Genomic DNA, 13,636 nt, shown 5'->3' on the forward strand with positions numbered 1-13,636 from the left:
ATATCTGATCCACTGTTCTTGTGAATGTGATGACCTAAGTAGTAATCAGATCACCCAAGAGTAGCTTTTCAAATTGTTTTTCAGAGGTATTTCTTTTCTGGAATCATAACTGGTACATATTTCCCACTTCACCATTTAATTACCTAGTTTTTAGTATTTGTATTCTCGATACCTTCATTTTCAGTATAATTTCTTTTCCGGAGAAGCCAGAGCCAAATGGCAGACACCTGGACAAAGACAGTCTTTTTCTTTACCTACCAATTCTTTCCTCTCATTCCCCTCCATTCCTGACTGTCCCTCCCACCTCTCCCTCTCCTTGTCCCACCCCTCTATTTCTCTTCCCTATTTTGTCTCAGTATATAGAAAAATAAAAACTAGAATGATTACAAGAAGAGGTAGATGATTCCTTGCAAAGATAATATTCATTGACAGAAACGTATTAGTTTCTTAGATAACCAATTCAAATTACTTTGTGGTTCACTAGACCTGTGTTAGACTCCTGCTTTATAAAAATAGCACATATCCATTGTAGGGAGAAAAAGTGATACAGTATCAGTGAATATAAAGCAGAAAGTAAAAGTGCTGTTCTTTTCTGTACTTTCCAGAGATACTATTAATGGTTTTAATATATCTTTTTGAAATGTCTGCTCTCTCTATATATTTATATACATGTTTAATGTAGTTAATTAGCTCCATCCATTTGCCTTTTATAAGTAGGTCTTCAGAATGTCATAAAGCAGTTAGTTCAATTTTAGTGTGCTTGATACTACTAAATTATAATATCTCAATTTCTTTTCTCCTTTTTTCCTTTAAATTATTTTTTTAACCACTTTCAGGACACTGGTCCCTCGAATATTTTCTTTATTTTTTAATTGTTTTTTTAAACCAATCTTAACATTTGCATCATACGGCTTAGATGCAGTTGAAATAATTGATTAAAAGTGCTTCCAGGAGTGTTATGTTCTGAGTAGGAATTAAAGCCTGTGAGGAGAAAATTTAGAATTATGCTTGCTGTCATTATGGGGAGTATTGTAAATGATCCATATAAGATTAAAAGACCTCTTGTTGAAGATACAGAATGCATCTATAGAGGGCAAAATGTTTGGTCTTCTGGGACCTGGTGAAAAAGGCTGACTGCTGATTAGCTCTGGTTGGATAAGATTACACTAGAGGCTTAAGGCGGAGAAGGCGATGGCACCCCACTCCAGTACTCTTGCCTGGAAAATCCCATGGATGGAGGAGCCTGGTGGGCTGCAGTCCATATGGTCGCCAAGAGTCAGACATGACTGAGCGACTTCACTTTCACTTTTCACTTTCATGCACTGGAGAAGGAAATGGCAACCCACTCCAGTGTTCTTGCCTGGAGAATCCCAGGGACGGGGGAGCCTGGTGGGCTGCCGTCTATGGGGTCGCACAGAGTCGGACACGACTGAAGTGACTTAGCAGCAGCAGCAGCAGAGGCTTAAGGTGTTCGGGGCATCTGTGGGAGTAATAATCAGAGCATTAATAAAATTTGCTTTTTGTAGCCAGGCACCAGAGAATGAATGTTACTTTCTTAACATGTATAAAACTGTTGGCTGCACATCAAATGTTAATCAGAATTTGTGTCCTCTCTTATAATACAATAGAAGCAATGTTTTTCCCTCCTTAAAGCACAACATCACATGGAGAATATGGTCAAAATCATGGAACTACTCATACGTTAATTATGTAGGTATTTGTCTACCAGTAAAACATTATTTGCCTATATATCCTTTTGTTCCTACAGAATGTTAGGTGCTTTTCTAAACACCCAAACAGTGGAGGCATCTTGTAGGTCAGGGGAGAGCAGTTAGGCAGTTAGGAGGTAGCTAAAATTTGAAAGTGGCCAAAATATTACATATTTCTCAGTTAAAGAACATATTATCTGATTAAAATGCCATCTCTGTTAGACATGTGTTACTACTGAACTTCTGTTAATATTTTGTATGGTATTAAAATGTAATGTAGTTATTGTCTTCCTGATTTTTCACAGAACTGTATTGGAACTTGACCTTGACATTTAATTTTTTGTAGAAGAAATAAATACACAAGAGAAACAGCTATCAAGGTTAGGTGATTTAGTCAAGTCTGTGTAGTATGTATGAGTTAGAAATAGCATGTAACCTTTGGAAAACTTGTCAAGTTTTTTTTTTTTTTTTTTTGTACACAGCTCTGCAAATTATTCTTGATCTATGACCTTAAGTCTTGAGAAGTTCGTTCTTCTCTTCAGTTTGTTTCACTTCTCTTTTTGGTCTGTTACGATTGACCGTAGATTATGTTTCTTTTAAGGGAAAAGCTTGACCCCAGCCGCATGTGTTCCAATCTTCTATCTTGCCAGATTTCAGGGTGGAATAAAGTGAGGCTTTAGGTCAGAAAGGAGTCTTCCCTTCTGAATTCCTTTCTTGTCCCTTCTAGTGCCCTGCCACCACCCTGGTTTCATGATGCTTCTGAGGTCCTATACACATATCCCAGGATGCAGTTTTCAGAGACAGTTAAGCCTGAATTCATATGTAAGGGTAGTTTGTTAATGGCATTATATATTACTAAGCAGAACCCTGAGCATTTCCTGAAACACCTGTGGTTAGCTTTAAAGGCTCCTATCTCGTAGTTTTCTTCAATAAATGAGGCAGTCTGTTTATGTAACTAAAGGGTCTGCTCTGGTATTATTTTCAAAACAAAATGAAAACTAAACAAAAGAGAACTGATGTTTCCACTTTAGAGAAATTTAAATGCTTGTAATTGAAAATGACACTTAAACCTGGTTTAAAACAACAAAAAAGATCCCACAAGGTGTTCTGTTATAGCAAAAGTTGTGCCTCCTCTCATCCATGAAATCTTTGAAGAAAAGTTGATTACCCAGTAAAACAAGCCATCATTTTCTTTTTTATATTTTTATAGCAATATTCTGCATCACCATTCTGCTGTTTGCAAGAGTTTCAGCCTTCAAAAAACTTTTCCACTTTTAACCACTGCTTCTGCAAGGTTTATTAGACTTTCTACACCTTTAAAATATGAAGCTGTTTAGTAGCGTACTGTGGTTGTACTGGCATGCTTTTTTGAGTTGGTCTGTTGTACATGCATTATTTTCCCTGACTTTAGAACCGTGGGGTATATATTCCCATGCCCATATTCTTGAGTCATCTTGAAATAAAAACACTTGGATCCCCTCGTGATCAAGTTAAGCATGGTCAGACTCCATGCGTCCATTGCAGGGAACTAACATCCATCCCTAGTCAGGGAACTAAGATCTCTTATGCTGCATGGCACAGCCAATAAATTAATTACTTTAAAAAACAGAAAACAAAAACCACCACAGTTCTTTTTAAAGAGAGCCTAGTGCATTGTTTTGTACCTGTAAACAAAATACTGCCAAAATAATTATTAAACATATTGGTACCTGTGTCTGGGAAATCCCATGGGCAGAGGAGCCTGGTGGGTCATGGTATATAGTACAAAAGAGTTTTATGTGACTTAGCTACTAGGGTTTCCCTGGTGGCTCAGATGGTAAAGAATCCGCCTGCAGTGTGGGTGACCTGGGTTTGATCCTTGGGTTGGGAAGATCCCCTGAAAAAGGGAACGGCTACCCACTCCAGTATTCTTGCCTGGAGAACTCCATGGATAGAGGAGCCTGACAGGCTGCATACAATCCATGGGGTTGCAAAGAGTCAGACACTACTGAACGACTTTCAGCACTTACTCACTAGCTACTAAACAATAACAACAAAACCTACTATTTATTGGTTTTGGTTATTGTTTCACTGAAGAGTATGCAGTGCACTGAAATAGTTACATATTTAAAAAAAACAAATGTTGATTGAATTAGCCCAGTCATTCTGAATTATCATGTTAGAGCAGAATTACTCCTATGGAATCTATATTCTGATACTTACCTTTATAATTTTAAGAAAGATGATTGATTGAATTCAGAATTTAAGAGAGTAAGGGGAAGCCAGTCATCTCAGTTCAGCACTACCATTAGGACTAGCCATTCGGTTATTGCTTATCTAGGACCTAATAATCATGCTTTATAGAGACTGATGGCAGTTTCGGTTAAGTATGTGTGACTTGGTCTACATGTTAAAGGATTTTAATTTGCAGGGTATTAGTATATCATAAAGTGGTTTTTAAAATAAGAAACAAGTCACAGGAAAGTGATGAAAAAGAACAGTATTTCAAGGAACAGAGAAATTAGAATAAATAAGATTAACATGTAAGAGAGAATAACAGAAATGAAGGGTACTTACAGAACAGCCCCAGGTACTGACTGGATGTCTGGGCATTTCTTTCTCTCTGCTAGAAAATGTGTAAAAGCATGTACATCTTTAAAAAGGCTTTGTAAAAGTCACACCTTTAAAAAATGATTTAATATTTTTTTAACCTCCTTTATGTCTATCTTTAAAATATTATCAGCTTATCAATTTGTTGTTTCTTGAAATGAGATTTTAAAAAGAATGGGTAGAAAAGAGGATTTGTGGGTAGAAAGATCTTTTAAGTCAGAAAATACTTTCTTGAATTTACTCATGTCTTTGCCTGTCTCTGGTCACTGTCTCCAGTCTCTAAATTGTAATTATCTGAAGTAATTTTAATTTCTCAGAATTCTAATTTTCAATTAATGCTCATAATGAAAACTCTTAAACTATAGGCTTTTGACCCATTTCAGTGTCCTCTTGAATATAGGAAATTGAGTGGAAATTGGAGATAATAGGAGGCAAGAGAAAAGAACTTGGTTAGGAACAGTAAGAATGGTTTGTTCATCCTGCCCAAATAAAGGTGTATTCAGAGAACTTTCCAGCATGTAAGAGTAATAGGCACAAGCTACAAGGAATTCTACTTCTTGATGCTTTCTCTGTGTCTTCAGTTGCTTTTCTGACTTTATTTTTCAACTTAAACCTTAATCTAAGTGGATAATTGTGGTCTACCTGCTTATCAATTTTTACTTCTGTATAATATTGATATTTTTTCTTTAAAAATAACTCCATAAAGAGTTTTTTCTTGAATGTACCAGGGCTTTAACAATTATGTTAGTTTAAAATAAAAGATTGCCTAGGGTCATTGCCCTAGGCTTATAAACTTTAGTAGTGTATCAAAATCATCTAGAGGGATTTTAAAAACAGATTGTTGAGTATGAAATCCGTATTTCTGATTCAGTAATTCTGAGGTGAAGACAGTTGGCATTTCTATCAAGTTTTGAGATGGTGCTAAAACTGCTGGTCCTACAAGCTTTCTTTGAGAACCACTGCCATACAGCACTGGTACAGAAGTATGAGACAGAGCTGGGTCTAATCTGTGTTGAATGGACAACTTGTTGCTTGTAATTCAACAGAGTTGTACTTGTTGGATGGGCTCCAATAATGATCATTTAATGTAGTACTGTTTTTATTTTATTTTTATAGATTGGAGCATATGATCAACAAATATGGGAAAAATCTGTTGAACAAAGAGAAATCAAGGTAACGAGTTTATTTTGTATATTCTATAAATTGATTATTAACCATAGTTAATTTAATATCTTTCTGCAGACCTTTTAAGGTACAAATTAATAGTACTCATTCTGTCCACACTTGTATATAACAAAGTAAAGTCTTTTATGATGGTATATTCATGTGTCTTCACCTCTGATTTTTCTTTTTGGGATCTTTAGCATCTTTCTGTTTTGTTTTAATTTAATTTCTAATGATTATTTTTTGTCAGCTTTTTTCCCCTTTCACTTGTCACCTTATACTTCTAGTTTACTTTTCCTCCCTTTTGATGCTGTCATTGCTCTGTACAGTTTATTAAACTGGTAAGTGTTTCAGGATTTTTCCAGCCTGAGTGATACTGTGCAAACGTTGCTCTGCTTAATCGAGATCTGCTTTTTGGTGCTACTAACAATGACTTGGACGCAAACAGAGTCGCTGAAAAGTTGGTCATTTTTGGAAAGAATTTAGGAAAATAAAACATTAATTAAAATGTTTCTATAGTTCGCAATTTCTTCTTGAACATGTAATCATTTACAGTGATAAGATATCCTCATAGGCTACCTTGCTAGCATGAAAACTATTTTTTAACTAAATTTGTTTTGTTTCTCAGCAGTCACACCTTTTCAGTAATAAGATTTATATTTTTCATTTGCATAGATGATACTAATCAGTGTTTTCCTGCACGAGCTAAACTTAATATTGGCCCAAAGAATGATACTTTAGTTGCTTTATATTTTGTACAAAAAGTTTACATTAAATTGAAAACCCGTGTCTATATTTGCTTAAAAATCTGTCAAAAAAAAATCTAGTGTTTAGACAAACTTAGTCATCTAGAATAAAGAGCAAGACTCTACCATTTGTTAGTTTTAATCTTTGAACTGTTGTCATGAAGAGTTAATACAGTCAACAAAGTTGCAGTGAGCACTTGCTATGTCTTGATTAGGATTAAATCATTAGGATTAAATCATTAAATCATTAGGATTAAATCATGGGGACAAAAAAGATAAAGTATACTATAATTATGTAGACGAGATACATGATTACAAACGAGATAGATTCAGTTGAGAGAGGGATGTATAGTTCTCTGTTAGGGTACAAATTTGAGAAGCACTGCTAGTGAGTTTAGGAAAGATTCACAGACGAAGTGACTCATGAGTTGAGTTTGACACACATTAGTGAGAATGAGGAAAACATTCCAGACAGAATGAAGAGCTTATGAAAATAAACAGGATGGAAGGAGCATGACTGACTGAGGAATCCTCAAGGAACCTGATGGGTAATAGGTTGGATGGAAGAAGGCAATTAGAGTGATGTGGAGAAAAACAAGAAAGGAAAATGAAGTCAGATCTTGAAGAGGCTTAACTGCTTTACCCAAGAGTCTAGACATAATCTAGAAAACAACGGAAGAGACATGAAAGAATTTTAAGCAGAAAAGGTTATCTGGTTAGATTTCTATTTCAACAACTTCACTAAGGCAGCACTAAGTATGGTGGGAAATATTAGAAGAGGAGCAGATACATAATTCTGTTTTAGAAGTATTCAGGGTACTTGGCAGAGAGATTGGGGAGTCCTCAGTATATAAAGTATGTATGTCTGTATATATGTATATGTATGTACCTGTGTGTTAAGTCGTTCAGTTGTGTCCAACTCTTTGTGACCTCATGGACTGTAGCCCACCTAAGTCATCTGTTCATAGAATTCTCCAGGCCAGAATACTGGAGTGAGTTGCCATATCCTTCTTCAGGGAATCTTTCCGACCCAGGGATCAAACCGGATCTCTCACATTGCAGGCAGATTCTCCACGTGTATATGTATGAAAGTGAAAGTGTCTCAGTTGTGTCTGACCCTTTGTGACCCCATGGAATGGTCCTTGGAATTCTTCAGGCCAGAATACTGGAGTGGGTAGCCTTTCCCTTCTGCAGAGGATCTTCCCAACCCAGGGATCAAACCCATGTTTCCTGCATTTCAGATTGATTCTTTACCAGCTGAACCACCAGGGAAGCCCAAGAATACTGGAGTGGGTATCCTATCCCTTCTCCACCGGATCTTCCCGGCCCAGGAATCAAACCGGGGTCTCCTGCATTGCCAGCTGAGCTACCTATGTGTGGGTGGTTTTTTGTTGTTCAGTCGCTAAGTTGTGTGCCTGGGTGTTATGTAGATTATATATGGTACACATTATACAGATACGGCCATAGGACTCAGTGGATTTTTACATTGAATGATGAGAGAAAAAAGCTGAGAACAAAACATTGGGAAACAAGATTTAACAGATAGGTTTATTAAAAAAAAAAGAGAGATGTAAGTGAAGGAGGAAAGAGAAATGAGAGATCACGAAACAATAGTCTGAGAATGTTACGAAGAGGTGGAATAGTCAAAAATATTAGCAGAGAGGTCTACTAAGATGCTTTAAAATGCTCTTTGACAGTCTTTAACTTGTTGGGCAGGAAATGTTAACTACCTTAAGAAATTGTGTTACCGGTTGGCACACTTGGATGTTTTTGAAATTAACTCCCCTCCCCAAATCTGTCTGTCTATGTGCAGTTTTTTAGCTTTAAGTGCTCATGACAAATTACTATTTTACTTATGTAATCTCCTCATTTTTAATAGATCTATTTTAATGCCTAAATAGAAGCTAAAGTAAGGGAGGATTATATCAGTTGGTACTTGGTGTGCTGGCAGGATGAACTTAGGGAAGGCTAAGACTTATAACTTGTTTCTGAAATATGTCTTCCTTTTAAAGATAATACTTTGAAATAGTAACTGAAGAATTAAAACTTACTTTTGTTATTTTGCATTAAAAGGCTCAATTTGTTGACAAGCCTCAAAGCACATTCCATTCTTATTAAATGTTCTATTGAAAGTAAGCTATTTATAGTGTAAAATAATTTTGTTATTTATTCTATGGAAGGTAGAGAAGTTGTGTAACTGGTGTATTAATGTTGATACTTGATTAAAAAAACAAAAACACTGTACCTGTTGTGTTTAGAGAATACCGTTACAAATGTATTGACTTTGTCCTTTTATATAATTAGTTCTTTTATTATCTGTCAAAGCAGTGAGCAACAATTAAAGGAAACCATGAAAATATATTTCTTGAAAATTGTTTTTGTATAAAGACCCTAGCTGATACTGCTAAAGTGTAAAGTCTCTTGTAAATTGCAAGTTATTTTTTTCTTAAACGTTTTAGGAATTATAACTGAAAACTATAGTTTTCTGTTCCCCTTGACCCAAATTTAAAAGTAAATATGGAATTTCCCTGTTTTAGTACCCACTAGCGTTGTAAAGTTTCAACAAAACAAACTCTGTTGTTTCAAGTCATTAAAGGGATGGGGGAAACTAAATAGGATTTCCAGAAAGTAAAACTGTGGTTAGTATATATTTCAATAATATATATTCAATAAAGAATATATTATTTGAATTCTTGGCAATTGTATTCATAGTACTTATTTCTACTTTCTGGTTAAACCAGTAGTTTAAAAAATCTTGCTAAAACTAAGTTAGTTTTCATTTTTTGTTTGTTCACTTAAACTTCTTGAAGGCTCATAATTTTTTTTAGTACTGAAAGCTATGCTGTTTTGTGTAAGTGTAGTTTACTCAAAACCAATTTAAAGTTGTCCGACTTAAAATATCTACTTAATTAGAATCACATGTTATAAATGACCTTGGTACTAATATCTTTTGTTTTTGTGAATAAAGTCACTAATGTTAGAAGATTTATCAATAATAATTTTCTATATCCTTTTTTTTAAACCCTTTAAATACTGATAGGCTACCTTGAAGGGTATTGTCGACTGTGCTGTGACTTTACAATGCTATGATTTCACTTTGTAGCTCAAAATTATGCTATGACTTTACAGTGTATGATAGTTCAAAATGTTTTAATAAAATATAAGAAATTAATCACATTTAAAAGGCCAAGTAAAATAAGCATGTTGAAAACAACATAATTGCATAAATCAAAATACTTTACTATTTCTCTTATAAGGACTTGAAGTTCTTAAAACAGTCTTGAGGTAAAGTTTAGGTATACAGCAGTAAATTAGGCTTCAGATTTGTTATAAACATTAGCAGTAAGGTTATTTTCAAAGTGCTAGAAAAGCAGTTTATGAAAGATATAAGTAAATGAAAATATGTTATTGTTTTCAAATTTATTGGCACTAATGAAGGTAAAATAGCATAATAAACTTCATGCCAAATTTAAATAATGTTTGATCAGTGAATTTTTTGTTTAAATATGTTTTACTAGTTTACCTTTCCAATTTGCAAAATATTGGGAGTGATTTACAGCCTATGAATGACACTGTCATGACATTAAAGTGGGAAATGACATACAGATAGTTGTTTTTTGTGATGTACAGTAGTTAATGTTCTTTCAGCTCACCGTGAATGCTGATTTAGTGAATACTGACTGTTGTTCTTAGGAGGAATACAGAATTAAGTTCCTGCAAGCCCCTAGTCACAACAGTTGTCAGCTAATCAATATAAAACCTTGTTTAAATGACATCTTATTTAATATATGGTGTTGATTCATTAACACTGAACTAACAGGAAACATCTCATGCCTGAACAGAGCTTATCTAACACATTTTCTCAGTGAGCCACGTCACAGCCTTCATGCACTTAGGGACGCTAGATCACCTGTCAGCACTATCTCAGTGACCATTTCAACACAACATTACCAACAGAAAGCAAAAGATTTGACGCTGAATAGATTGTGAAAAGGAACTGAAACAAGAGAGCTAAACAAGAAGGCAGAGTGATGCCTTGTTTGATCTCAGCTGGGAATGTGAACATTGAGTGACTCAAATTGTTTGCCACTCTCACTGTGTATGTCTGCAAATGACCGCAAGATCACAGCAAATATTGATTTTAGGGACAAATTAATTTTACCATATAGGTGAGCTTGCAGGTATGGACTCTATGAATATCAGTATTGACTACATGTAAGATGATCATGGCTGTGTCTTCAACTCTGACCCTTTCTTTCTTTTGTTTTTGTATCTGTGGGTAGTTTGCATCTTCACACGGACAGACTATTTGAAGGAGTTCCGAGGTTAATTGCATCTTGATTTCAGGGTACATTTTTGGTTTAAACATCTCAGTTAATTTTGAGCTCAAATGTCCTATTCTCTGTTTCAGATAAAAATGTTACTTGATTAAATTTTTATTTTAAGGGGTCATTATTACTTAGATTAGGACTAAACAAAGGATTTACTTTATAGGTACTTGGTTAATTGAAGGAACAATAAACAAATCTTTGAAACACTAGGTCATCTCTCAGCACTTGGATTCCAAGGAGTTTAGCCTGGGCTCCTCCAATTCTTAACATCCTAGTCTTAAGTTATAAAGCATAATTTATTTTTTGATAGTTTTTTTTTCATCAATTTTGATCTCTACTCCTACTCTAACTCAGTACACTGATGCAGAAACTTAATCTTAGTTCAATAATTCCAAGTTGAAACTAATTGATTTCATGATTTCTGCTTTCTCCTTCCTCCTCCTCTGGGGCATGGCATCTAAGTTATGAGGTGATAAGGTGGCATTGTGGTCTGGTTAGTGGTTGGCATGTGAAGACAGTAGCAACCCTGAGATGTGCATCGTCCTCTCTGGTCTCACCCTACATGTTGGCATCTGCTAAGAAGTCTGCATTGCTGTCTGTCCTCAGCTCTGTGACCACTGCTTCCTTCAGCATTGCCTCCAGCATCACACCTTAAAGGCCCTTTAGGGCCACTGTTCTCCCAGCCAGCTTCAGCACTTTCCTGTGCAAAACAAGGGCCACCTCGGTCTCCTGGACCATCTCAGGCTGTACATCTAAATTGGTGGTGATAGTCTTTGTTTTAAAATTACGCTTTTAGTAATAAACAGACCCCATGTGTTACATACATCCCTAAAGTTATTCTTTTGGAAATAATAAAATTTATTACACTACTGTTGTGTTCCGTTTGTCACAAATATATGTGTTAGTTTTTGTCTATTAAAGTTTTTCTTCTTAATCGAAATCTGTAGGCATTGATTTTGGGTATTAAAAATGTACATGTGTTGAATTTCAATACTACTTTTTTGCTGAGTTAAAATCGACATATAACATATTAGTTTCAGGTGTAAAACATAGTAATTCGATATTTTTATATATTGAGAAATGATCCCATAGTTAAGTCTAGTTTAAGTAATTATCCCCATACATACTTACGTATTTTTTTTCTTGTGATAAGAACTTTAAAGATCTACTCTCTTATCAATACTACTTTTAATATGTTATAGGGGTTAAGGAATAAACCAAAGAAAACAGCCCATGTGAAACCAGACCTCATAGATGTTGATCTTGTAAGAGGTGAGTCTTGAATAACCAAATATTTAATGAAATTAGGAACTGTCCTCGAAGCAACAGAGTTCAAAATGGGTTAGATGTATATGTTTGCAGGAATAAAAGCAATGTGAGGCTAAATGAAGTTAGAAGTAGTATTAAAAAAGAGCGTGGAGACCTTTAAATACCATTGACTAGTCTTTTCTCTCACTAAAAATCATTCCAATTAATAAGTGTAACGGAAAAGCAGCTCATATTTGCTTAGCAGACTATGAAGCTTGTTATAAACATTAAAGTGGTATTTTTAATTCCTAACTGAAACTGACATTTGAAAACTGTCTTGTATTTATAAAATATGTAGGAGAAATTTTGCTGTTATTTCAGTTAAAAATAGTTCTTTTCAAAGTACCTGAGTCAATATAAAGGCATATGTGATTTTTTTTTTAAATGTTTACTACCCACAATTGGACAGTTGACACCCATAGTACAAAAGAAATAATATGTTGTATTGTTCTTCAGATGTTTAAATTTTTTTCTTTAAGGAAATTAAGAAATAATAAATGTTGTCTTTCATTTTGCATTACTTTTCTTAGGGTCTGCATTTGCTAAGGCAAAACCCGAAAGTCCGTGGACTTCTTTAACTAGAAAGGGAATTGTTCGAGTTGTATTTTTTCCCTTTTTCTTCCGGTGGTGGTTACAAGTAACATCAAAAGTCATCTTTTTCTGGCTTCTAGTCCTTTATCTTCTTCAAGGTACAACTAAATGAAGGAAATGCATTTTGCTTTTAACTTTCAGCATTTTTTTTTTTTTGGTTAGGATTACTAAGGCTTTGTTATTTTTAAAATATACTGCTACTGAGTATGGAAAAAAATTTATTGTGATGCTTCATTTAATAAGACACAAATAGTTTGGGATTAAAAATGTTTAAGAAAGCAAAGTAGTTATTTTCCAAAATAATTTTATGATAATTTGAATGTGTGGATTGCTAAAGAAAAATACAAATTGAGAGGATTTTTAAAAATTACAAAATCTCTTCCAAATGTACCCCTACATATATGGACACACGAGTCTTTTTTTATGAAGCCTTAGGGTTCATTCTTCCTTTCTCAGCAGTATTCTTTTTTTTTCCCTTAACCACTGTTTTCTGAGACTGTTCTCTTTCTGGGCTAAAATTCTGTGTACCATGTCTAAGAGCTTGTTACAGATGCTCATTTAATACAACCATCCAGTGAAGCATGGGTACTATTAGTATGCCTAGCCTATAGACAATGGGACCTGAAGGACCTGCAGGTCCAAAGTTACATACTCAGCAAGTGTGGCGGTCCAGGTTCAAGTCTAAGCAGTCTGACTTCAGAACCACATGCTTCACAGCTCTGTAATGTTGCATCCCAGCACAGCAGTGTTCCAGTGCACAGTCACAGCAGCAGTATACAGTGCAAAACGCACAACACTCTAGAGCATTTACAGCCTAAAAGAAGAAATTGCTCACATTTCTTATCACTCTGACAAAGCAAAAATTTTAATTTGGTTGATACCTTGTTAATGTTTTTAGTATCTTATATATATATTTTTAAACACAATTGTATTCCTAAGGGGCTTCCCTCATGGCTCAGCTGGTAAAGAATCCGCTTGCAATGTGGGAGACTTGGGTTTGATCCCTGGGTTGGGAAGATCCCCTGAAGAACGGAAAGCCTACCCACTCCAGTATTCTGGCCTGGAGAACTCCATGGATTGTACAGTCCATGGGGTCGCAAAGAGTTGGACATGACCGAGTGACTTTCACTTTCTTTCTATCAAAAAACACTAATTAAAAGATATCTTTTAAGTAAATGAAAACAATAAAAACAAAAGA

At 35.0% G+C, this 13,636-nt stretch overlaps 1 protein-coding gene across 5 annotated transcripts in view; it reads left to right on the forward strand.

Moving 5' to 3' along the window:
* PHTF2 (putative homeodomain transcription factor 2) overlaps positions 1-13,636 on the forward strand; it is a 136,941-nt gene that overhangs the window by 73,857 nt on the left and 49,448 nt on the right. For all 5 annotated transcript variants that reach the window (XM_070369685.1, XM_070369686.1, XM_070369682.1 and 2 more), the window contains 3 exons: positions 5,415-5,471; positions 11,742-11,811; positions 12,378-12,536. In XM_070369685.1, coding sequence (XP_070225786.1) covers positions 5,415-5,471; positions 11,742-11,811; positions 12,378-12,536 — 286 coding nt within the window. The remainder of the gene's footprint in view (positions 1-5,414; positions 5,472-11,741; positions 11,812-12,377; positions 12,537-13,636) is intronic.

The sequence above is a fragment of the Bos mutus genome, chromosome 4 (genome assembly GCF_027580195.1).
Source record: "Bos mutus isolate GX-2022 chromosome 4, NWIPB_WYAK_1.1, whole genome shotgun sequence".
In the NCBI taxonomy this organism is placed as follows: Eukaryota; Metazoa; Chordata; class Mammalia; order Artiodactyla; family Bovidae; genus Bos; species Bos mutus.